Below are 26,402 nucleotides of genomic sequence, written 5' to 3'. Positions count from 1 at the left end.
GCCCTATCATGTATAAGAACATCCCAACACTTTCCTCTACTCCAATATGTTTAGTAGGTGTTAATTCAAAATTATTGGTTAACTTGAATATCCAATAATGAAAGACTTGTTTTGTTTCGTCATTTGAAATTGCTCAAAAAACTTGTTATCGTTTTTTGTTATCAATTATGTATACCATTTGTGGTCGAAGAGAGTTTCTTTTTCTTTGACATTTTATTTCAACACATGGTTTATAACCATAAAAGAAAGCTCAACCATTACAATATGATATTGATTTCTATTATTATGTTCGACCTCAATGTCCCTTTCATAAAGTTGTAACACTCTTACAAAAACTATCATCTAAACTTTCATCCAAATTCTCATATAGGTTGTCATCCATCTAGTTACACAAAAAAATTATAAATGTTTTTATAGTTAAGATACATGACACCATAAAGTAATAAAGTAATAACACAATAATGATAAGTTTTTCGGGCCTAGGAGCTTAGACCCAAATTAATGTCAATCTACTTCACATGACTCGAGGTATAAAAGTTATCTCACACAAAATGCATGGTACATTTTTTCGAATCTCCAGTTTTTACTACACTCATCTTGAATCTTAAACTAATTTGGAGTGTTAACCTTAAAGGTCCAGCCCGCGTTTCCATATCACAGATTAGCACCACCAGTTCAAGATTCCTCAACATTAACTTACTACTAATTATGGTTCCACAGCAGAACAGTGGCCCCATTTGTGGAAATTGACTCCTAATTCCCACAAAAATTTCACAAATGGGTCATTCTAGATCCAAACTCAGATCCATACCAGGGTCACCAAAGAATGGAGGTAGTTACCTCCAACATCAGGCAGGAGGTCCCCGATCTACTAGAATATGTGGAAAAAAAATAATGGGACTAGAATGAAACCATATGGCGCATTCAGATAAGATCAAAAAACACTTACTCGGTTTGATTTGAAATTCCTTCAGTCGAATCTCCTTCGACCCGTCGAACTAGTCATCTTTTATCCTTTGGAAATTTCGCTAAGTCCCATACCACATTCTTAGTAGGTTGATTATTGGCATTTCGCCTTAAAATTTCCCATGTTGAAAACGTATACAATCTTGTCTTACGCTCATGCAGAAGTTTCGACCATTTCCTCTTATCGAGTTTACATAGTGAAATTTCTTAGCTAACAAATTGTCCCCCAAAAATGCCACTTTCAATTCATCTGAGAGACAAGTGGCATTTTTGAAGTTCCATCACTATTCTGAGTTATGCTCTCATGTCACCATCATCATGGCTACCTACTAAAACATATTTTTGAGACGTGCGAAATTAGAAGAACCCATCATGGTTCTAATTTCTTAGGAAGTTGTGGGTCACACGCGATCTCAACTCCTTTTTCTCACTCTTCGTGGGACACTTATCAAAACCTTTTAAGATTTTCTTTGGAAAAAAGAAAGACATTTTTCCTCAAGCTATAAATAGTTTTCTTCTCTATTTCTCTCATTTCTCTTCCTTTCTTCAACAAAAAAACCAGAGAAACTTCAATCTTCTTCTGCGAAACTTCACTCATTTCAACTCAAATGGCGTCCAAATCAAATTCAAAACCGAAGATTTCTCTTGTTGCATTCATTAGAACCTCTATTCTTGTTGGAAAGAAACTATTCGTTCTTGAACCTCCACTTGAAGAAGAAAAAACCTCAATTTGAAAATCTCATGTGTTAATCTCTTTCAACATTTTTGATACTACGTGTGCTTTTCTAGGTCCTTTCACTAGTCTTAATGTGAATTTGGAAAAAGCTAGGGAGATTTTTCCTTGTTATGAACACACTAAACCTTTCGCGACTGTAAAAAAAAAAACCTTAGACTTCTCTTATATGTCTTCCGCGTCTTTCATTCTTCCCCCACACCGATCAGTCGAACTATATCAACTAGTTAAATAAGATATAAGCCAAAAACAGTCATATCTTGAAAGACCAAAGTCTTTTCGACTTAATTCAATTATCTAGGGTAGGCCTACAACCAAAACATGCTACTTGATGCGCCTCATTTTTGGGAAGACTCGATGAGCACCTTTAAACTGCATTTAGGCATTATTAACCAACATTGTTCGATGTGGCTTTCATCACTTGCCTTCGACCAACTGGTGAAGTTTTCGACCCAACTATCGAAAAGCAAGATAAGATAGGTTTTAACTCGAATCGAGCTAGCTTTACAAATTTCATTGTTGATTATTTTGATGAGACAGCTAAGGATGTAACACATTGCATTTTTTGACTTTATGGTAGTCTCATTTTATCTTTTACTCTAGTTCTTTGCAAGTAGCAAAGTCATTTGTTACTCGAGTCAACCAACTTCATGCCGGAAGAAATGTCGGTTTAAGCCAATTAATCTAGACCTTTTACAATAATAAAATAAAATTTGAGATATCATAAATTAAATTAGTCAAAAGATATTGAAAAAAAAAAACTATCCTAACATTAAAGTCATCACTTGATAACATGCTAGGAATAAATTTATAAATAGAAAAAATGTACATCTACTAAACAATATTCATAACATTTTATAGATTTCTTTTTTATTTATATAAAAAAGATCATCTACTAAACAATTCTAGTAACAATTTATAGATTTATTTTTTACGAGCATCTCCAATAATTATTATTTAAAGAGTTCATTTTAAATTACACAGACTACTACTAGTACTAAGTAGCCCAAAAAAAAAATGCTACATTATACTTAAACAACTCATACATTTTTACTTTAATGGTAAAAATCTACCATCTCTTTTAAAATACTTTCAAAAAATTATACTTACAGCTTTGCCAAATCAAATTACTCCAATAAACTAAAAGATAAAATACGGATTCATCAACTTATAAAAATCTATAAGACACTCGCAATGGAAATATTCTGTTAGAATATCATTAATCACCCCAAACCAATCCAATAAAAAAAACTAACAACTTGAAGACGGCCAAATTATAACATTTCAATCTCAGTAAAAATCAGAAAAATTGTGTATAATGTAATAAAACATTTTTTTAAGCAGATATTATAAAACTAGAGTACTTTATACATGTTTATCTTCATTTTAAATTTTTTTTTTGGTGTTATATAACTTAGGGAATATGTAATTCAGTAAGAAACATACCTAAGAGACCTCCCCCAACCCCCCATATTTTAGTTGCATACACCTTAATATGACTAATGTAGTACAATTTAATAAGAGAAAAGGCAAGCAAAAACTGTATATTGTTTTGGTTGAGTCAGTTTGTCTTCAATTTGTGACAGTATCGGATCCCCCGATTTTGAAGCGCTCTAATATTAAACTGCAGTTGTTCATTGTGCACGCATCAAGAAGACCATGATTCCAAAGTTTGATCATGAATAATGACCAACACCTGAATATGAATATTTAAAATATTTCAAAAACAGTTTTTTTTTAATAAACAAAAAAATGAGATACTCCAGAACTCCTTTAGAAGAAATCCTTTTAGCAGGGAAACTACAGAACTTAAATAACTGATAGTGGAAGAAAAAAACAAAATGAGTACCAATGTAAAGCTCGGGAAGAGATCAGCTCTTCTGCATGATGCTTGGAAAATGCCTCACAAGCCCACGGCATATGACCATCAGCCAGTACCCTACACCACAGTAAAAACACGATATATCAACAATAATCATACGCATAATACATAACATTTGGTATGGTGGTCATCAGTGGACACCTTTGTTTCTTCATAAAAGAGTTCCAAAGATTCATGAACTCCTTTTCATCTTTGGAAACATCTACAAAATCATCAAGCATCTGCAACATTACAGTTCAACAATAAACAACGGTTTTGAAATATGTAAAAGAGGAAAAACAAGTTTTTGAAATATATTTTAAGCCTACCCTTCTATCTTCCAGGTTAGCAACTGCATCATCCACTTCATCTTCACTATCCCGATCTGATACCACTTGTTCTGGTGCCATGGGCTTCAATGAACACACAACAAAATAATAGATGGACTTAGAAACAAATCAAATTTATTATCTTATTAATCGATATAAAAAGTGTTAAAGCTAGACAATATGCAAATTGTATGGATTAATCCATACATTTTATATAATCTATTTAATTCCCAAGATAGAAAACAAGTAGCCCTTCAGTAAACATTGACCCCGCGCGCTCTTGTTTGTTAGAGATAAAATTGAATTTCTAAAAGCTAGTAATAATTGGTAACTACAAAATGAGGATAACCAGCATAGTATTGAATCCATATAAGGTATGCTAGATAGCTATTGAACAAAAAAAAGGAGGGGGGATCTCTACAGTTAAGAAATCAAAATGAGGATAACCAGCATAGTATTGAATCCATATAAGGTATGCTAGATAGCTATTGAACAAAAAAAGGGAGGGGGGATCTCTACAGTTAAGAAATCAAAATGAGGATAACCAGCATAGTATTGAATCCATATAAGGTATGCTAGATAGCTATTGAACAAAAAAAGGGAGGGGGGATCTCTACAGTTAAGAAATCAAAAGAACCCGTAATTCACTTATATTAACTTCTCCATAAAATAATCCATGCACCAACCAAGTTACGAGGCACATTAAGTGAATAAAAATCAGAGATCTAAGATAATTAATTACCTGAACTCTATGCGAGTGAAAGAACTGCCTCTTCTGCAGGAGGATACGACTGGAGAAACAATTTTGACAAAAATGAAACAAAATGCTCATATCAGGACTTTGTAAGATTAAAAAAAAATATGATGATGCAACAGTATAAAACTTCAATCACAGAACATGGCTACTCAATACAGAATACACGAATTGTACAACTCAAACAGGCTTTTGGCTTTGTACTATTAACAAATATCGAACATTTCTTAGAATTTAAACCCATACAACTTGATGCTTAAAAAATTATCACATCTATCAGCAACTACACACGTACACATATGTTTGTGACACAGAAACCAATGTTTAAAAACTGTACTAACCCGATCAACTCAGCCATTTGAACAATAGTATCAATGAACTTGATTGAACCACAGTTGGTTTTACCGGGGTTTTTTGTAAAGATTGGTAGAAACTAAGTATGTTTTGGGGTTGAACCGGTTGAACTAGCTCAAAGGTTTTGTAGGTTCGATCCCCAGTCCGGTTATTAAAAGATTGGTAGAAACTAATTATATCTCATCACATGAACAACTAAGCAATAACGTAAATAAATCCAATAAAAGACAATTTAAAATATAGTCAAATATGATAAATTCATTTAAAACTGAAGTTAAGATCTTCAAAAAATACAAGATAAAAATTAAAATTATTCCAAGATAAGAAACAAAGTTTTGTGAACATAGTCAACATACTTCTTTGAGTCTGAACGGTCCGCATTTAATTTCTTTGCTTTAGTTGGCAGAGCAGGATCACTTCTATGTATTGATTTCCCACATTCAGGGTCCTCAGAAGATTGGGGCATGGCAATTGAAACACCTGTATTGTTAACACTAGAATCTACATGTTCCAGGTGATTTGTGGTGCTAGGATGATCAGGACCAAATTTTACCCCGCCATTTCCTTCATTTTGCAAAGTGTGAGATGCTCTAGACATATTCTCCCCTTTGTAGGACAGGACACCTACAAATAATTTTGGAATTTCAGTCCATTCCACATAATATATGGGCAATGAATTGTTTAACATTACTCTTAATTAACACACTTGGAAAAAAAAAGCTTGGGTATTCGTCCCTCCCCTATCTACTACAGTAAAAGAATATCAATTTAATGTGCTTTAGGCCCTAAAATAATGTCGTTACATTGTCTTTAAAATTGTTTCTCTTATACTTATAGCAGGCAAAATATGATTGATACCATTGTCTTTCTGCAGTATCCCATTCGGTGTGCCTTCTGGTGAATCCAACTTCAGGAACTTTACATTGGCGTGCTTCTCATTTTGAACAGAGTCTTTTTCTCTACGGCGCTTTAGAGGTCTTGAACTGTACAGTTTGTTAAATAACTTAAGAGTCAATAATCTTAAAAATTTATAAAAAAAATATTTGATCAGTGACTGCTTTAAATATAAACAACTAACCAGAAGAAGAAGGTTTCTGATTGTGGAGTTACTCCATCGGCAACATTCTGCATGAGAATAAATGTCATACATGTCAACAAATTAAAAAGTTAGCAAAACCAAATCATACACTTTAAATGAAGAATCCAATCAAGTAGTCTTTCAAAAAGGAAGTTCCATTAGTCAATCTTAGTAACATGATGACACATTTGAGACAAATGTTCTGTTGAAAGTTTCCAGGCATGACAGACAAGTACTAGGTCATCTTTAAACCTGCATGCTCTGTTCAGCCTTTGCTTAACACACCTATAGCAATACATCGGGCAAATGACACATTTAGCAGTAGCAAAAAAAAAAGGACAATATAAACATGATCTGCATCTAATCCTGGCATGAGATATAGTTCCATATTAAGGTCAGAGTCACTACCCAATGGCAGTGGAATTGATACCATAAAAAGAGGTTCTTTAATTATAGAACGCATTATATCACTTCATCATCAATACACCCATAAACCTAAACAGCTCCAATAAAGCTAAACTACCCACAGCATTTTTATGGTAATCACGACAGAAACAAGATTCTATGGGATATATCTTGTATGACTTCATTAGGAACAGGAAGAGAATGTATTGATGTTAATCATAAAGGGAAAACAATGTATTACTAAGCTAGCTCTTAGATTTTAAATAGTACCAATGAGTTCCTTCTGAAAGTAATCAAGATTCAACGGCAACTTAATACAAAATCCTTAGCAAAATAATTCATTAACCACAAATCCAATTTCAGAAGGTTCTGACCTCAGATCTCAATATGTCAATTTTCACAGAGACGTTCACTGCTTGGTAATCCTCGGTAACCTATAAAATAGAACTAGTTTAAAAACCATTTAGAATAAATCAAATATTTAATAGTTGGTTTTATAGGTACAGCTGCCAACCCAGAACTCAAAGTTGAACAGATCATGTGATGCACAAAGATGTAAACGCAAGCCCTGCACAAATAAACCGAGGTTAATAATTTGGCAAAGAAAATGGAAAATCAAACTATTGATTTTGAGAAAATGAGAAACTTTGGCCCCATTTACTTTGTGAAAGCGTAATCAATTTTCATTTCTTAAATTTTGTGTTAACTTTACTTGCTAACAAAGAGATACTAGACTCTTAAAGCGATCAATTGTATGCATTTTTAAAAAACAACGAAAATGCCAAAAGAATCTTTTTTTTGTTTCCAAAACTGCATCAATCTTCTTTCCATCACATTGTTCATTTTAAGAGTCCCACATCTTCTTATTGGCAAGCTAAAATGAACAAATTTAAAATAAATAAAAAAATATCACAAGGTAAATGGAGCCTTAACAGACTAGGTCATATAGCTCTAGTAAAAATGACAAAACCAGTTTATTAAAAATTAATTATCAACATCGTAGAACCAACCACAAACTATATAGACTCATCTGTTTCCTGTAAAAAATAGTTTTTTGAATTTTTCTGTTAACTTCTAACAAAGCAAAAAGGGACAACAACCTCCCTAATTATTAAATTATGAATGAAACAAGCAATTACTATAGTACATACAAAGCAAAAAGGGACAACAACCTCCCTAATTATTAAATTATGAATGAAACAAGCAATTACTATAGTACAAACGAAGCAAAAAGGGACAACAACCTCCCTAATTATTAAATTATGAATGAAACAGGCAATTAGTATAGTACAAACCACAGCATATACCTTAGAGCTCGCACACTGCATTAAGCAAAATGGACAAGAAAAGTCTTCAGTCACTACATTTGGAAGAAGACAGCAAATGTATCAGTAACGTTGGCTAGTTTGATTGCTCTCAAAAAATGCACTCATCATAGGAAGGCAGTGTAAGACTAAGATGCATTGTTGAACATAGTGAATAATAATTAGATAGGTAATACAATGTACCTTCAGTCTTTCGAAGCATGTTGTAACAGTCCCTATAGTTGAAAATCACAATTCCTGTTCTCGACCTTCAAGATACACAGGGATAAAGCATAGCAGAACAACTCATTTCGTTAATCGTTACTCTAACAAACATGGAAAAGAATTACCAGATATTGAACGTAAATTTTGAAAAAGACATTAGGTGCAGATTACTTAAACTAGGAATAAATCCACCCGCCAATAGTATTGAAATATTAATCAGCATAGCCTGTGCCCCTCTAAAAAACCTATCCATCTACTTTTATAGTTTGACTTAGTTGCTCATAAAAAAGACAATTTCTTATACAAATCCCTTGTCAGTGGAGTCCAAGGCACCAAAAGGAACAAATAAGGCACTACAGTGGGCAGTGGGCACCACAAGCGACCAGCATCTCACTAGTTAAGGAGTTGACCCCTCGGTGTGGTGCTTGCCACTGGTACACATCAGGCATGCCCTTCTAATTCAAGTGATGCATGTCATTAGTGCCATGCTCATATTGATAGCAGTAAAATTTCCTTCAAAAACAACCATCTAGCTTTCTATTTGTGATACTAATAGGGGCTAAAAAGACATCATGTTAAAGAACTAATTGATTATGTCTTTGAGACTAGGCACAAAATGCAATAAGCAGTCCAAGGTTTTGTAAATTGACCATCTTATTGTTTTATTTTTACCACGAATAACATGCTTGAGTAGTTAGTTTGTGTAAAAAATTAAAATAAAATAACCAAACAATGTCTTGTTTTCTTTTTCTCTTTCTCTTAATGTTAACAGTAACACCTTTTTTCAGTGAGCCATATGCTTTTATGACTTTGTTGCCTCAACACCTTCAGCTCCTTAATGAAACAATGCATATTACATAAGATAAATAACTGAAAATTGTGATTCTTTTTTTATAAGCAAGGGGGCTAGTTTCTCTCTTGAACTGATGAATTATATAATTATTCTTCTTGTTTCTCTTACAGTAGAATTCCCAATCATCACGAATTAAATTCCTCTTTTACTCCATGGGTATTCTTTTTTCTCAAAAAAAAAAAATAAGACAGAGATTTGTTGCCTTGCAAGAATCCCCAAATATTTAAAGTCCAGCAGTACAACTCTTAAAAACTATGTTGAGTTAATAAATTAGCAGTAAATAAAGAAATGGTAGAAGGAGCAATGTACTTCGACAAATGGAATGATGAAATTAAAAGTAAATGAATTAATACATGTATATAATAGTTGAAAGATTTACCTCCTATTGCGCCTTGCTTTGATTTTATAGCTCAAACATTTTTTCCGAAAACTAGGCTGCAAGAGAAATGAAATCCAACCAAGAGTATCAAACTATCAATCAATAGATTTTCATTCAAATCTAATAGTAATAAATTTCCACATCTATGTTAACTTCAATTTTTAAGAGCAACATTCAAACCTAGAACAAAAGCTTAAGACCCTTCAAATGTTCAACAATCAGATAAAATCAGTCAGCTATATTTCATCTAGGCATTCAGTTACCGACACCGGAGACACGACACCGACACTGACACCAATAATAATTTGAAAAATAGAATAAATTAAATGTAAGTAAGTGTCAGTGCTGGTGTTGGTTTTGGACACCGACCCTGACTTGTCTTTTTTCAGAGGTGTCAATGTTACATAGATAGCAAACTCAGCTCACCATAATAGCTAATCCCGTTAAGTAAACCAAATCATTTTCAGTATCTTAAGTGCCATAACCGGAGGAAAAATTAACACAGAAACAATAAATGGTGTTTATGGCACATAATTAATGAGAATCAAAAAGTAAAGATTAAGATAAAAGCACAAAATCAATAGATATAGATATAAAAGAGCAAGATATAATTTACATTGTGAAGAAAACGACGGTAGATAATATTGTAATATTCAACAGGCTTGCAATAAATCAAAAGACTCTCATCAGCTGCAATTTCATCTTCAGCGGAATTATGCACCGGAGAATTTTGCCGGCACATGTTGAATGCCTCTGATGAAATTCACCCTACAAAAAACGAAATCGAACTCAAATTACACATTGTTACAACACCTTACACGCAAACACAGTTAGGTCAAACGAAAGGTTTATCATAAAGATTTTTGCAGCTGAAAATGGAGTAATCGATGTGAGAGAAGCTTACGAAGGTGAGAGAGAACGAGAATGAGGTCTTTTTCGGAGATGATGATGAGATCTACGGAGAAGGGATTTTTTTTTTTTTTTTTGCTTTAAGGGAAGGGTGGTATATACTTATTGGGCTTAGCTTGTTCCAAAATCAAAATAGATAGAATTTTTACTGCCACCCCCCATATTTTAGCTTTTAACCTGGCACCCCAAAAATATTTATAATTTTATCATATTAACCTTGTCAAATTAATACTATTTTACTATTTATTTGTGATATTTTGAATTTTTAAAAAACTTCTTATTTATATCAGATTTTTAATTTCAACTACTGAATTTTTCAAAAATACAAACAAACATACCGAATTTTTAAAAAAAACTGAAAGTGAAAAAGTTGACATTATTATTGTTTTTTAATTATTTGTATATTATGTTTGCACCGTAAAATTTGTTAGAAAATGTTTTGTCACTTTTATTATTGTAAGATGAACATAACTAAACACATTATAATTAACTTAATTTAACACAGACAATTACATAACTTAATATAATAAATAACAAAAAAGTTAAACACTACTAGATGATTTTGGACGTTTTAACATCTTGATTATGTCGTTGGAAGATCTAAAAATTGTCTCATCAAACGCGATCGGTCGTTTGTTAGCCTGCCGTGATTTGTTCTCCACATAACCTTCAATTCTTTATCAGTCTTCGACTAAATATGATTGTATTTCACCTTCTCATCAATATTAATCCATGGTGCACGAAACTCGATCTTGCTCACTTTTTTGTTCTCAGTGACAGGTGACATATTATTCAATTTGGCTATCAGTAGATCGAGGCATGTGGTGTCTTCCAAGAGCCCAAAATTATTTAGAGGTTTCACCCGCTGAAGTACACGCGTGCCATTAACGAATAGAGAGGTGTTTTACGATGTTCTTTTTAATAACACACGATCCCTATTTTTACAAGTTTGAGTTCATTTTTGCACCACATACAACTATTAGTGCAAACATAATCGTACAAAATTATCGACAAAATCTCAACCGTTAAAAAATACAGTACCAAATTTTTTGCAGCTCCTTTAAAATTTCGGTAAATGAAGGAGGTTTTTAAAATAAACCGGTAATTTCACATTACCATATTTTTCAAGGTTTTGTAAAAATCTAATACAAGATAGTGTTTTTTAAAAAAATCATTAAATTTTTTCACGCACCATTTTTTGAAACACAATATCAGACTTTTAATAAACAACAAAAAAAAATTTATTTATAGCAGATATTTTATTTGTTATACCTAATTTTTTATATGTCCTTTTTACTAAAATTTTATCATAGATAATATAGATATTTTCGAAAATTAGAGGGTGTTAGGTTAAAGTGTTGGGATGGTAGAAATAATTCTCTAAAATAGTTCATCTTATTTTTATCCCAACTCTTAAAGACTTGAAAAAACAGAAAAAAAAATTTAAATAACAAGGTTTAAAAAAATAATTACAAAAAAAACAAGTTTTTCAGAAAATTTACCAAAATGTCTATGTTTTGCAAGACCCCCTGAAGTATGCGCCAAATGAATTGGCGCATTAGTACAAAAATTAGGTGTATGCGCCAAATGATTTGGCGCCAATGTTGATGTTTCTTTTTTTTCTTTTTTTACTTTTTACTAACACTTTTACGTCAAATGAATTGACTATTTTAAAAAAATTTGTATTAATGCGCCAAATAGTTTGGCGCATACTCTAGGGGGTCCTGCAAAACCTAGACACTTTGGTAAATTTTCTGAAAAACTTGTTTTTTTGGTAAATTTTTTTTTAAACATTGTTATTTAAAAATTTTATTCGAAAAAACATGAATATGTCAACTATACACTTTTTGCTTTAAATTTACTTTTCTATATTTTTTTTCACCTTACCTATCAATGTTTATTGATTCACCACCAACTTACTACCCTTTATAAGAGTTTACTTGTGTGTAATATTATAAATTTTTTATAAATTTGACTCCATTTTATTATACTTAAATTTAAAATAATTAAAATCGATAAATTTGAAAGAAATTTCTTTAAAATAATATTGAAAAATTATGTATCAAATTTATTGGCCTTTTCTTTTTTTTTTAATATTTTTCTTATGTTGTTGTGTGTAGTATATATGGAGATGCATGTTAAGTAATAGATAACAATTATATGTAAATATTATTGTTGCATGAGTACATATTAAATCGGGTTCGGATATAAGAAGCGAAGGTGGAGTTATTAATTGGGATAAATTCAATTTTCAGACCCAAATCCATAATTTATAACTTTTTCTATTATTTTTTATTTTTTATTGGTTGAGTTTAATTGGACTGTTCAAAATTCTAGTCCATATAAAAATTGAAAGAGAATTTTATTTTTTAGAATTATCATATTGAGTTATTTTTATTTTAAAAAACTGGATTATTTAGACTTGTTCATCCTTTTAAAGCTTGATTAATTTTGACGTATTTTATGATTTATATTCCAAATACAAAATTAAGAAACATGTTTTTTTTATATAAAGGGCCCGTTTATTTTAATTTTTTTTTAAATAATTTTTATAATGTTACAAAAATTTTCATAAAAGCTTTAAATAAAAATTTACAAAGAAGTTTTATAAAAATTTGATTTGATTAGTTATTTTTCATAATTTACAAAGAAAATTTTCATAAAAGCTTTAAATAAAATTTTGATTTGAATAGTTATTCTTAAGTTTTTTTTTATACATCAAAATTTAAAAAAAAATCACGTAATTTTGAAGCTATCTCAAATCATAATTAAAATACAACTTCTTAAAAAATCTACGATTTTGACTATGTTTTGATCTTCAATTATGTATATTTATGTTATAAAATGTCAACATTAATGTTTTAATTTAGAAAAAAAAAAGTATAAAAAACTTGTAATTTTTTTGAAAAACAGTGTTACAAAATTTTGTGTAAAAATAATTTACAAAGAAACTTTTCATAAAAGCTTCAAATGAAAATTTGATTTGAATAGTTATTATTAAAATATTATTTTAGATATTTCATCGTTTTATTAAAAAAAATTGGATATCAAATTTTCAAAAAAATCACTTAATTTTGAAGTTGTTTCAATTAGATTTTCATAAAAGATATTTTTGAAATACAATTTTTTAAAAAAATTACGATTTTGACTATGTTTTGATCTTTAATTATGTATGTTTATGTTATAAAATGTCAAAATTAGTATTTCAATTTAAAAAGTAGATTTTAAAAAATTTGTAATTTTTTTTGTAAAACTGTTAAAAAATCTATTTTTAAAAAAAAGAAAAAATTTATTTTTTAAAGTTGAAACAAAATGCACTTATAAGAAAAGTAGTACAGAATAGCTAAATACAAAACCCAATAAATAACCAAAATACAAAATTAAGTCAAATTTAAAATAAAACTATTTTTCATAAATAATTAAATGATTTGGCATAGTTCGATTCATTCACCCAAATATAACAAATTCATCTAGTTTGATACTAGTATTTACTTGACAAAGCTATCTTATTTGTTATAGTTAACCGTGGTCTCGAAGTGTTATGCAAATAAAAACTTTCTACAATTAGTTGAAAGATTCAAATTTTTTTAATACTCAAACTTTCCAACTATACAATTTAAGGTGCAAGAATATGAAAGCTTAGCAAACTATTATAGAATTTAGAATTGATTATTCTACGAAAGCATCAGGTTAAAATCAAAGGAGAGAAAAAAATTGGTGGATTTTGTAACAAATTGAAGGTTGAAAGAAAACTTAAAATGTGAATGAGGGATGGTAAAAGCATATGAGGAAAAAAGGTTTAACTAGTAAGAAAAATAAAACATAAGTGAGTACCAATAACCATAGGATTAACAATTAGTAAATACTTTAAGTTTAAACATTTTTCACACAATTTCGAGACTTTAAAAAATAATTGATCCACTTTAACAATGAAATGGTAAAAGTAGGTAAGATCAAAACTAAAAACAAATACCAATAGAAAATAAAATAAGGATACTGACAATATAACAAAGCAAAAGTGATAGATTAGGTTTTCAGCAACAATTTTTTAGATTAGGGTTTTCAAAGGACAAACACAAAACTCAAAAGAACAATAAAAATAAATGTTTCAATATTTTCTTACCTTCATTCAACAAACAAAGTGCCTTAAATACAAAGGATATTCTGGTGGATCACTAATGGGCCTAGCCCAACAGAAAATAAAACAATTAACATGACTTAATTAAATAAAATGACATTAATTGGGCACAAAGTCTTTCATCCATGTAGACTGCTTCTTGTTGCGGATGGGCCTGTTATCACTACTATGGGGCCCAAAAGCAACCTTGTCCTCAAGGTTGGACTTAAAGGCGTGGTGGGGCAGAAAGAGGAGGCCCAAGTCTGAATTGTGTTAGGTTTTGAAATGTTGTAATTTGTGTTATGGGAAACAGTTGTACCGCATGAGGAAACGTGTGAAGATTTGTGAATAGTGGAGATAGGTTGTACCGTCTTGGAACTTACCAAGTCACGTGGGAAGACAGAACGAACCAAGGGTGGAGATTTGTTTATGAGGGCAGTGTCGCACCCTAAATTTTGACCTAAGTGTTTTTTCCATCTGATTCACTTGCATTAGCATCGATCAATTCATCTGCATCCATATTAAAGTTTTGACTTCGCGCGTTGCGTCTTTTTTTTTTTCATTAGTATGAAATTCAAAGTCAATTCCTCATCATTTCAATTAGTAATCATTTTAATTTTTGCATATTTTCATTGAGTTTTGCATCTTGAATTTATTTTCTATCATTTGCGTTTTCCTTTTTAATAAATTAACTTTCTTTTTTTTTCTTTTCTTTTTTCTTGAAATTTTTATTTAGATTGATCTAATAATTAAATTATTATTTAGTTATTATCAATTTAATTTAAAAAATTAAATGAAAACTATAGGATTCATACATTGTATTATATGCATTAATTTTATTTTCTTTAGCATTGTTACAAAGTCTATTACATGAAGAGAAAATAATGCAACCATGAGGCCCATTTATTGAAAAGTACAACCTTTGGCCCATTACAAGAAAAAACAAAAGTTGTTGTTGTTTTCTTCAAAAGAAGAGACGCTCCACCACCACCTTGGTCCTTCATCCCACTTCCAATTCCACTACTACACCATTCTGCAAAAAAAATTCAAATTTTTCCACTATCATTGTACCAATTGACAGAAATTGTTCCCCATTCTTATCCAATCTTCTCATGAAATTTCCATTTAACCCTTGCTCTCACTATGCTATATAACAACATCTTCACTACACACAAAAGAGAGAGCCGCCAACGATTACCATCAAAACCTCTGCCAAAACTTCCTCTCAACACCCAAAGGTTCAAAACCTAAACACACCCTTCAATACTATCTGCACATACCTCCATCATTCATATACACAACCTAACAGAACCTCACCTTCATTCAAAACCACAACAAAACCGTATCACTCAGCAACAAACCCAGTCTCTGCCTCACGCAAATCCTTCACGACACTCACTTCAAAACCTTCACTCAAATTTCGTTCAACCCCTACAACATCATAAACCGTAAACACAACAACATCACCTAAACCAAACCTCATCTTCACAGCATACCTGCATCAACAAACACCAACCATAACTTCATACAACAAAGTGAGAACAACAAACCCAGAACATACAACAACGATCGCAGAAAGAGAAACAAACAACAGCAACAGAAGATCGAAGAAGCTTAGGAGGAAGAACCAAAGTCAAGGATCAAAAGTGAGGCAAGCATACCTTGATTTAATTTCGTTTCTGTTCCTTGATTTCATTTCCATTGTGAATCTTGTATCTTGTAATTTCCACTGAATATAGTGAAATCATGGGTATTGGGTGTGATTGGGAATAAGGGTATAATGCTTGATTTTGATTTTATTCGTGTTTCGATCGGAACTGAGAGAGAGAGATCGTGAGAGACGCGAGAGTTTCATGTTGTTTTTCTTTCAATTTCTTCAATGATGATAGAAACAGAGTGAGAGCATAGCAGAAAGAGCGGTTGACGAGAGAGAGAAAGATCTTAGGCATTTAATTTTGATTTCCAGATAAGAACGTTAAGAAATTTTAATTTGGTGAGAGTTACAAGGCATGGAACGGCTGGTATTCACACTACTAGGGTTTCTTTTGAATTTCTAAATCACTAATTTCATGTGGCCTTAAAGACATCTCAGCCCGATCTGTTTTTTTTTTCTTAGTGCAACATCTTTATTTTTACTATTAAAACACCATCTTTTCTTGCTAATTAAATAAATAGGTTTTTAAATTGATTAAACTTGTTAGTAAATCCTTGACTATTTCTATTAATTGGTTAAATTTATTTAACTAATTAGTTTTGTAGTTGATTTTTAATTAGCTCAATTAATTAATTAAACACATGTTAATTTAAAAATAATTTTCATTCAAATAAACTTCTCGATTCAACATCGAGCCCACTTCAAACAATTTCATAATAAATTTTGGTCAACACCAAGTATCTTTTTCATACTTCTTTTGTCACAATCAAAAACTTCAAAAAATGCTTTTAATAATCAAATCGAGTGTAGTTTATAATGGATGAATCAAGAAGGGTTTGTACGCACTTGTACAAGTTGTTCTAAAGCATTTAGGCGATGGCCGTTAAGCCTTTGTTTGAATGCTTAGATTCCATTAAAGACTCATTCAAACTCGATTTGCCTCTTCCTTTTTACAAAAACTCTAAAAATAATCTCAACTCATCAAATCGTTCTTTTCTTCGCCCAAGTGCGAATTCTTTTCATCGCCCAAGTGCGAATCTTTTCATAACAAATCTTGGTCAATACCAAGTTCCTTTTTTCAATCAAAATGCTTTTTACAACCGAATAGAGTTGAGTCCACAATGGATGAAATTAGAGGGGTTTGTACGTACTTGTACAAGTTGCTCTTTCAAGCATTTAAGCGATGGCCGTTAAGCTTTTGTTTGAATGCTTGTATCCCATTAAAGACTTCAAGCTCAATTTAGCAAATGCTCTTTCAAAGTATTTTAGGCGATGGCCGTTAAGCCAATGTTTGAATGCTTGAATTCCACTTTTTTCATAAAAACAATTTCAGTTCAAAACTCATCTTCTCTTTGCCCAAGTGCAAATCTCGCCCATGTGCGAACCACATTCAAAAACTCGTTTTTCCGCCCAAGTGCGATTAGACTCATCAAAATCTATCAACAAACTCGTAGTTCTTTAGAACTACAATCGCTCTGATTCTTCCATTGAAGATATGTAGGCACAAGACTCAAATGTCTTGGCGAGCACACTAATAAAAAATATAATTTCGTAGCCTCGAACTACGAACGCTCTGAATTTCCCATTGCACGAGGGAATACGTAGGCACAAGACTCAAATGTCTTGGCGAGCACAATAATTAAAAACCCAAATCCTGTTTCTTTCTTGTCCATACAATAATTAGAACGCAAGTAGATAATAAGCTAACAATCTATCACAAGAATAACTAAATGGATCCCATCGAGTACGATGGAGGTAAGGGGTGCTAATACCTTCCCCTTACTTAACCGACTCCCGAACCCAAATTTGGTTGTGAAGACCATCTTTGTCCATTTCATTTTATTTGAGGGTTTTATCAATATTTTCCCTTTCCCATTGGAATAAATAAAATCTGGTGGCGACTCGGTTTGATACAATTTTCGTGGCGATCATTTTTTGACCCGCGACAGGTAGGTGTGCTAACGGACAGTTCAGATTGGGAGAGGATATATTCGTTGGGATTTGATGTGGGATGGCAGAAGTTAAAGTACTTGGAGGCTTCTTACTCAAAGATTTAGCAAAGTCTGTTTCACTTTCCTCATTTCTCTCAACAACTCGTTCTTTGCTATTCACATAACCTTTGTTCTTTTCCTCAGAAACTTTTATTTTCCAATTTTCTAAGCTTTCATCCCCTTTGGTTAGAACTTCTGAGTTGCTTGTAGTCCCGTTCTGTGGCGGTGGTTCACACTCCGGTGTTAACTCGGTGGAAGGTGAGGATCTTCCTTTGTCTCTTTTGTCTTGCAACACAGATGTGTTATCATTTAAAACCTAGTCTGATAAGTTTGTTTCATTTGCAGATGATGCTTCCATATCCGGAGGAAGTGGTCGAAAATGACATGCAGGATTGTTACCACGATAAGCTTTCAATTGAGATACATGGATGACGGAATGAATCCGGGAAGATGGCGGTAGATCGAGATCATAGGCAAACTCTCTGATACGACGGCGGATCTTGAAGGGCCCGAAGTATCGTGGGGAAAGCTTTTGTGATACACGTTGGTGAACGGTCATTTGGCGATACGGTTGAAGGCGGAGAAGGACCAGATCTCTTACCTGAAAGGTTCGATCCGTGCATTTTTTGTTAGTTTATTCCATCATCTTGATTCTGTTACGCTCCAAGTTTTGTTTTAGAGTGCTGAGAATTTCGTGTTGTTGTTTCAGGTTGATGTCCAGATCTGGAATAGAAATCGTGCCTTGTTGATAGTTTGGAACAGATGGTGGTGGACGGCCGTATAGCGCTTCAAAAGGGGGACATTTTGATTGACGAATGATAAGTCGTATTGTGCCAATACTCAACAAGGTGTAAGTATTTAAACCATTTGGTTGGATTCTCACTTGTGAAACATCTGAGATATGCTTCCAAACAACGATTTGTAACCTCTGTTTGCCCATCTGTTTCAGGGTGATACGCAGAACTTTATTTCAGCGTCGTTCCTTGTGCGCGAAAGAGTTCTTTCCCGAAGGTGCTAAGAAAGATGGGGTCTCGATCTGAAATAATCGATGTTGGAACACCGTGCAACCGACATATCTCAACAGAAAAACGAAGAGCAAGATCCTTAGCAGAGTACTTTGAAGGCAAAGCAAGGAAATGAGAAAATTTTATGAGTCTGTCGCAGATGACCCAAATAGCCATGTGTCCATAGGAAACTGGTAAGTGTGTTATAAAATCCATAGTCAATCCATCCCATATCTGTGCTGGTACTTTTAGAGGCTGAAGAAGTCCCTGCTTCTTTGTAGTCATATATTTATTCTTCTGACAAACTGTGCATGTTTTAACAAAAGTGAAAATTCTGGTAAGACAGACTCAGTATGTCATACACAATGTCACGACACCTTTTATGTCATCAGCTTAGTTGAGGCAGTACATACAGATCCCCCAATTTTAGAATACTTCTTGCATGCAGAAGTCCATGAGTGTCAGGATCATATTAGTTCAGTTAACACAAATAAATCTGCTTTGCAGAGATTCTGTGACAGCACAATCATTAAGCAAAACACTAATGTCATGCACGAAGTTATGACATCCAAACTGAACAAACAAATAAACAATGCAAAAACATAAACAGCACATAGAATTGTTCACCCAGTTCGGTTCTAACTAACCTACTCTGGGGGCAACCAAGCCAGGAAGGAAATCCACTATCAGTAGTCTTAATTTGAAGCTAAACTCCCCTGTTTACAACTTCGCACTTAAACCCTACCCAATGCAATCTCTACCTAGGTTCTCCCTAGATATGGAATATCTCCATTCCACTCCCAATCATAGCAATGATGTCTAGCAGTCAACAACTCAGCCACTACATCGACAGCCTAATTCCCAATACTTTAAACACAAACAAACACAACGTTAACTTAAAGTTGCTTACAAGCTTCATCCAAGAACAAAACTTCACTCATTGCTTCACAACTTCTGAGTGATTAAAATAAACCTCTCACCTACAGGCTTTGAGGCACAAATCAGTGACCATCCCACACATCGGGTGGTTCACCTACACGGCTAACCCTAGAGTTTATATCTTCCTAGCTCTGGCTATTAGCTCACAAAATTAGGTTACAAAGGTTTCTATTTATAACCTGATCCCAGTTGGACTTGGGCTTACAAATCGCAGCATTCCTGCTGTTACAAATATGCAGATAATAAGGTCTTTCAATCCCGAGTTTCCTTAATTAGAAACTGCTGAATCCAATCTTCTGATCTGATTCTTCCTAAATCTTCAATCTTCTGATCTGATTCTTCAATTATTATTTTGACCTTTAAATATGCGCCACATAGGATTACATAATATTCACATAGAATATTATGTATCTATTAAGTACAAACTGAATCTTTCTTCCTCAGTTCTACAGGCGCGATGTCATGGTTGAAGTCATGACATTCCATATAACATCTTGCTTTAGTACCTGTTTTGTTCTTTTCATATTTGCAAGACTTATACAATATTACATCCAACTGCTATTATGTTTTAGCCAAGCATGGATGCCAATAAGACAATTCTACATAGCAGAACATCAACAATCTCCCCCTTTGGCTTATTTTGGCTAAAACTTACATTTACAATATATTTAAGATCAAGAGCAACTGCTTCAACTTTCAAGACATCAGGAAGAACAGTCTTTTACATTCTCAGAATTGGGACTTTTGTTCTTCACTGCTTAACCACATCATAACATCTTCAATTCACTCTGTCTTCATATCTTCCTTTGTTTCTTTTGACAGTAGCAAAATCAGCATGCTATGTACCATCTCTCCCCCTTTTTAGCCATAATATGAAAAAGCTAGAACCAATGTCATACCTTTGAAGTTCAACACCTTCATGCAACACTCGTACATGAGGAGGACGATGGATGGTGGCCTTTGTCTGCGAGGACTATTGGTGACAATATGAAAACCCACTCCTTTTAGCTCTAGGTCCAAGATGAAGCTTGAATGAGTTTTTGCCATCCTTCCTCGTAACTCAGAACACAAATCACAATTGTGTTCATAACTCAGATCACAAATCACAACTAAAATGACTCCATTATCGAAGGCTGAATAAGGAGGAACATTTTTGTTGTTATTGCTGAAACACCACTGGTAGAGACACATGATTTCTCCACCCTGTGCTTTTCTGGACAGGTTTTGGTAAATGAATCCATCATAATACCAAACCTGCACACACCTAACTCGAACACTCACGAAACACATCTTGAGAGATATGATTTATGAAGCCTGTTGCGAAGATGCTAATTTATAGCCATTTGAGATCATAGGTAGTAACGATGGTCTCTGGTTTTGTTCAATGGTCAACCGATTAATTAGGAAACAGTTCCAAAAGCAATTACTCTTTCCAAAGCAGTTTTTTACTGTTTTCTTCTGAACGGAGTTATCTTTAATCCAGCGCATGCATAGTCATTGATTGAACTTTACACTGGCCACTGACGAGAAGAGATAAACCCAATGCAGTTTTCCTTGTTTGATCCTGAAGAATCAATGTCTTTAACTATGTCTTGACATCCTGTCATACATTGTCCCTCTTTCACCCCTTAAGCACAATGCATAAGATTCTTTTAAGAGATTTTGACAAATCTTCCTATGAACCAAGTAATAGACCTCCCACTTACTCTACTGACTCACTAGTCATAGACTTCTGTTGTTATGATAACCTTTAGGGTGTTTACTACAACTGCGAAGAGCCTTCCACCGCCTGTTAAAGCATGCATCCACTGGTCCAGATAAAGAATTGTGGGTACCAGATCCACATGGTTGGATTCAACCATTCCCTGATAACTGATTGTAATGATACATCTTGTTATATAAACCTTTTCATAGGAAACTCCCTCTAACTGTGTTGAAGAAGCTTTTGCTGACTTATAACATCTTCATTATGATGGTAGAGTATAACAGACCAAGATACTTTTCTAGAATTATATCTTGAACTAAGAAGTCACTCCCCCTATCTGAGATAGTCTGAGCTTGCCCAACGGAATAAGTTTGAAATGATGAATGGAAAATATAAGACGCATCTTCATATTTTCAAGAGCAGCACCCCATGTTCACCAATCCTGCTGAACACACTCACTACAGCAAATTTGTTCCTTTACAAAAGATACTCATATCAGAAATTAGATGTTATAACGTCTTGTATAGCATTAGGATACAACTGAGATGTTTAGTACATCCCATCAACTCCACTTCTCTCTCTGCAACAGATTCAAGTCTACCACCTTATCTTCACCTGAAATAGTCAACTGATGACCCTTTGACACTAGAAGTTTCCATAGAAAGGTTGCCACAGACTCAACATAAAGAACTGTCACTTCTTCCGCTGTTGATCATTACCCCGCCATGTTTCAATCAGGTCAAGGTCTACCAAGACAAATTAAGCTCCTCCTTGATAGAACTAGAAGACTACTCTTTTATCTTCAGCTATGTTGATTATCTCACTAAACTTCTGTCTTCATAGTCATACTCACTAATGAAGTCTTCATCATGAAAGTAAACACGTATTTCCAGAACATGTTACAATCACTGAGATCAGAATCTGCCCATTCTAATCCACATTAAGTCAGAACTGTCACTTCAGACATTAATGTTGCTTCTTCATTCTTCACATATAGTGATGTTGTGACATCACACAAGACATTAGTTTATCAGTCTTAAAATCTCATCCATTCCTCTGAGTGTTCCTTTACCTACACTGGTTGATGTCTTGTCTTGCTTCTTTCTCCCCCTGAGAATTACACCAAGTGGATGATTTGAACGATTTTCCTTACCCTTGAAGCATTTTTCATTTAGAACTTGCCATACTTTCCAAGTTTTAGAATCCTTAGTTTACTTGCTACACAAGATCCAGACTGCCACTTCTTGTACCTTGAGATAGAAGAAACTTTTGAATTGCCCTGAACTTGTCTTTAACAGGTAGGTCTGAACCTAAACTTTACAGCTAACCATTGCCCTTCTTAATGCTTAAGAGAAGATAACACAAAACTAAAATTGATACATAGTTCAAACCAGACCATGGATACTGTATACACATACTCAGCTCCCGACAGAGTATATGAGTCTTGTATTCAGGCTGTACATTCAATAAGTACTAAGTCTCCCGTCAAAGCACCTACTAGACACTCATATAGAATTTACTGCTCACACCAGATCCTCCTAAATGATTTCTTCTTAATACATAAGAACATTCTTCTTGGCAATGATGTTTCAACATCTGTTAAGACATTATTTATTAAGGCTTTTTGGATTTCACACTCATTATCTCTTTTATGATACTTGGGGAAAGACAGAGAAGGCACGACATACACCATCAACTCAGCTACACATCAGTCATGATTAAGGGATAATATATGCCATATCTCAATAAACCTTTCTTTAGACTTTCATTCTGATTTTGAGATAATGGATGTCACAATCTGTACCTACCGAGGAGATTCCCTCAATAAGGTTTCTGGAATGGATTCAATTATGACATAACACTTGAAATCAACTCAGATTCTTCACAGTAATCTGATTCCCTTAAATCATCACACAATATTCAAAACCATATTTCACTGTGAAAGAGACACAGTATTCAGTTTTCACCACTAACTATTCTATGGTTAAGAAAACATTCCACATATCTGGTTCCTTTGATCAGAAGAGAATACCAGATATAAGCTCATCTTGAATTCTCATATAGGTCTTAAAAAAACATGAATGAATCCTTTTACTTGCACTGAGCTTTACTCCCACATTCCCATATATATGCCCGAAATAAACTGACAATTGGGATGGAAGGTTCAGTTGATTGTATTCTGACCACTCAACACACAAGGTAGATGTCTCCTCTTCCAGATCAGGAGTAGGTTCCAAATGAATGTACTCACACTACATTAGTTTAGTACCAGAACATATGTTCTTCAACTGGTAGCTACGTACCAGTATACCATCAGTTCCTTTTTCTTGGAACACACAACACTTGACAATCTTGAAGATCATCAAACAACTTTGCAGACGAATATGAGGAACAATGACCAATTGAACCTTTTCAACCTTAATAACCATGTCATTATGAGTGGACTTGAGAGAGATCTCAAGTATCTTTGACACTTGCACTAAAGCTGAAAAATCTGCTTCAAAAAAACTATGTTGAAAACCATATAACCCTAGACATCTTCTTTCAAAAACAGGATTTTGTATCAGATGCTATGTAGCGGAAAGTAGTCATATATCAACAGAGATTACACAATGCTTACTCCACGAACCAGTGGTAAGCATGACACCCAAGGATTGAAGCTGAACAATCCAACAATATGCTTGCTTCTTCTCCAAGCAACACAACTAGACCTAACCAATATTCAGACAAAAAAAATAAGCACAAAGATTACCTTATCATTAACTTCACTCCCGCATGAAGGTTTTTGATACTCTTCTTCTGTACTTTGCTATATGCTGAATAGAGCAATATAAATTCTTCACTCCCGCATGAAGTCTTTGGATATTCTTGGATCCAGCAATACCATCTTCTCTTGCCAAGAAAGTACACCTGTTTTGATCAGATTGGTTTAGTCTACCACACATAGGTCCATCCTCTACTTCTAGGGACCATACAATATGACCAGCACTGTTCAAACAATATTCTACCTTCAGCAGCCAGAAAGTATCCCTCATGGATCTCATCCAGAAACAGACCGGATGCCTGCTCTGATACCAATTGGAAATTCTAGTAGGACAGACTCAGTATGTCATACACAATGTCACAACACCTTTTCTGTCATCAGCTTAACTGAGGCAGTACATACAGATCCCCCAATTTTAGAATACTTCTTGCATGCAGAAGTCCATGAGTGCCGGGATCATATTAGTTCAATTAACACAAATAAATCTGCTTTGCAGAGATTCTGTGACAGCACAATCATTAAGCAAAACACTAATGTCATGCACGAAGTTATGACATCCAAACTGAACAAACAAATAAACAATGCAAAAACATAAACAACACATAGAATTGTTCACCCAGTTCGGTTCTAACTAACCTACTCTGGGGGCAACCAAGCCAGGAAGGAAATCCACTATCAGTAGTCTTAATTTGAAGCTAAACTCCCCCGTTTACAACTTCGCACTTAAACCCTACCCAATGCAATCTCTACCTAGGTTCTCCCTAGATATGGAATATCTCCATTCCACTCCCAATCATAGCAATGAAGTCTAGCAGTCAACAACTCAGCCACTGTATCGACAACCTAATTCCCAACACTTTAAACACAAACAAATACAACGTTAACTTGAAGTTGCTTACAAGCTTCCTCCAAGAATAAAACTTCACTCATTGCTTCACAACTTCTGAGTGATTAAAATAAACCTGTCACATACAGGCTTTGAGGCACAAATCAATGACCATCCCACACATCGCGTGGTTCGCCTACACGGTTAACCCTAGAGACTACATCTTCCTAGCTCTGGCTATTAGCTCACAAAATTAAGTTACAAAGGTTTCTATTTATAACCTGATCCCAGTTGGACTTGGGCTTACAAATCGCAACATTCCTTCTGTTACAAATATGCAGAAAATATTCTACTACAAATAAGGTCTTTCAATCCTGAGTTTCCTAAATTAGAAACCGCTGAATCCAATCTTCTGATCTGATTCTTCCTGAATCTTCAATCTTCTGATCTGATTCTTCAATTATTCTTTTGACCTTTAAATATGCGCCACATAGGATTACATAATATTCACATAGAATATTCTGTATCTGTTAAGTACAAACTGAATCTTTCTTCCTCAGTTCTACAAGCGCGATGTCATGGTTGAAGTCATGACATTCCATATAACATCTTACTTTAGTACCTGTTTTGTTCTTTTCATATTTGCAAGACTTATACAATATTACATTCAGCTGCTATTATGTTTTAGCCAAGCATGGATGCCAATAAGACAATTCTACATAGCATAACATCAACAAAAAGCTTATGTATCTTTATAGATTCCAGGCCAAAGGAATGACGATGAGATGCGGTCTAAGGTGGGTTCCAGGCTGGAGTGACCTGCTACTGGTGTTGAATGTTATTCACTGAGGATTGTTGCTCTGAGTTCTTGGATCTGAGGTATGTAAACTCTGTCTTTGAAATACAGGATGTCATCCCTTATTTGGAAGACAATTTGCATCTTGATTTCTGTTTTGACCTTATTCATGATATTTCTGCCTTCTAGATCTATTTTGTAGTATTCCTTTAACTGTGTGATAAGTTTTGGGACTGGGGACGAGATGGATAGAAGTATGGCGTCATCTTTTGTGTGTCGACGGCTGAGAGCATCTGCAACTTGATTCGCCTTACCAGGTTTGTAGTGAATATCAAAATTAAAGCCTTGTAACTTAGTTGCCCATTTTTTTGTTGTTATGGAGTTTGAATGGTTTGAACTAGGAGGTTTTTCAAACTCTTTTGGTCAGTGTAGATGTGAAAATGTCTTTCAATTAGA

General features: G+C 33.7%; 1 protein-coding gene across 1 annotated transcript; it reads right to left on the bottom strand.

Annotated features, from left to right (window-relative positions):
* Positions 1-2,971: 2,971 nt before the first annotated feature.
* Positions 2,972-10,246, bottom strand: LOC131652348 (polycomb group protein EMF2B-like). Its single transcript, XM_058922191.1, has 15 exons — positions 10,146-10,246; positions 9,858-10,009; positions 9,242-9,297; positions 7,989-8,053; positions 7,788-7,840; positions 6,995-7,048; positions 6,855-6,914; positions 6,076-6,122; positions 5,856-5,980; positions 5,354-5,621; positions 4,632-4,680; positions 3,890-3,973; positions 3,723-3,802; positions 3,549-3,638; positions 2,972-3,395 (listed from the first exon to the last, which is right to left on the bottom strand). The coding sequence occupies exons 2-15, from the start codon at positions 9,981-9,983 to the stop codon at positions 3,272-3,274; spliced, it is 1,281 nt and encodes a 426-aa protein (XP_058778174.1). The 5' UTR covers positions 9,984-10,009; positions 10,146-10,246; the 3' UTR covers positions 2,972-3,271.
* Between the last annotated feature and the right edge of the window lie 16,156 nt (positions 10,247-26,402).

Source organism: Vicia villosa, linkage group LG2, assembly GCF_029867415.1.
Source record: "Vicia villosa cultivar HV-30 ecotype Madison, WI linkage group LG2, Vvil1.0, whole genome shotgun sequence".
NCBI classification, from domain to species: domain Eukaryota; kingdom Viridiplantae; phylum Streptophyta; class Magnoliopsida; order Fabales; family Fabaceae; genus Vicia; species Vicia villosa.
The sequence above is the reverse complement of the archived record's forward strand: the minus strand, read 5'-3'. Positions and strand labels throughout refer to the sequence as shown.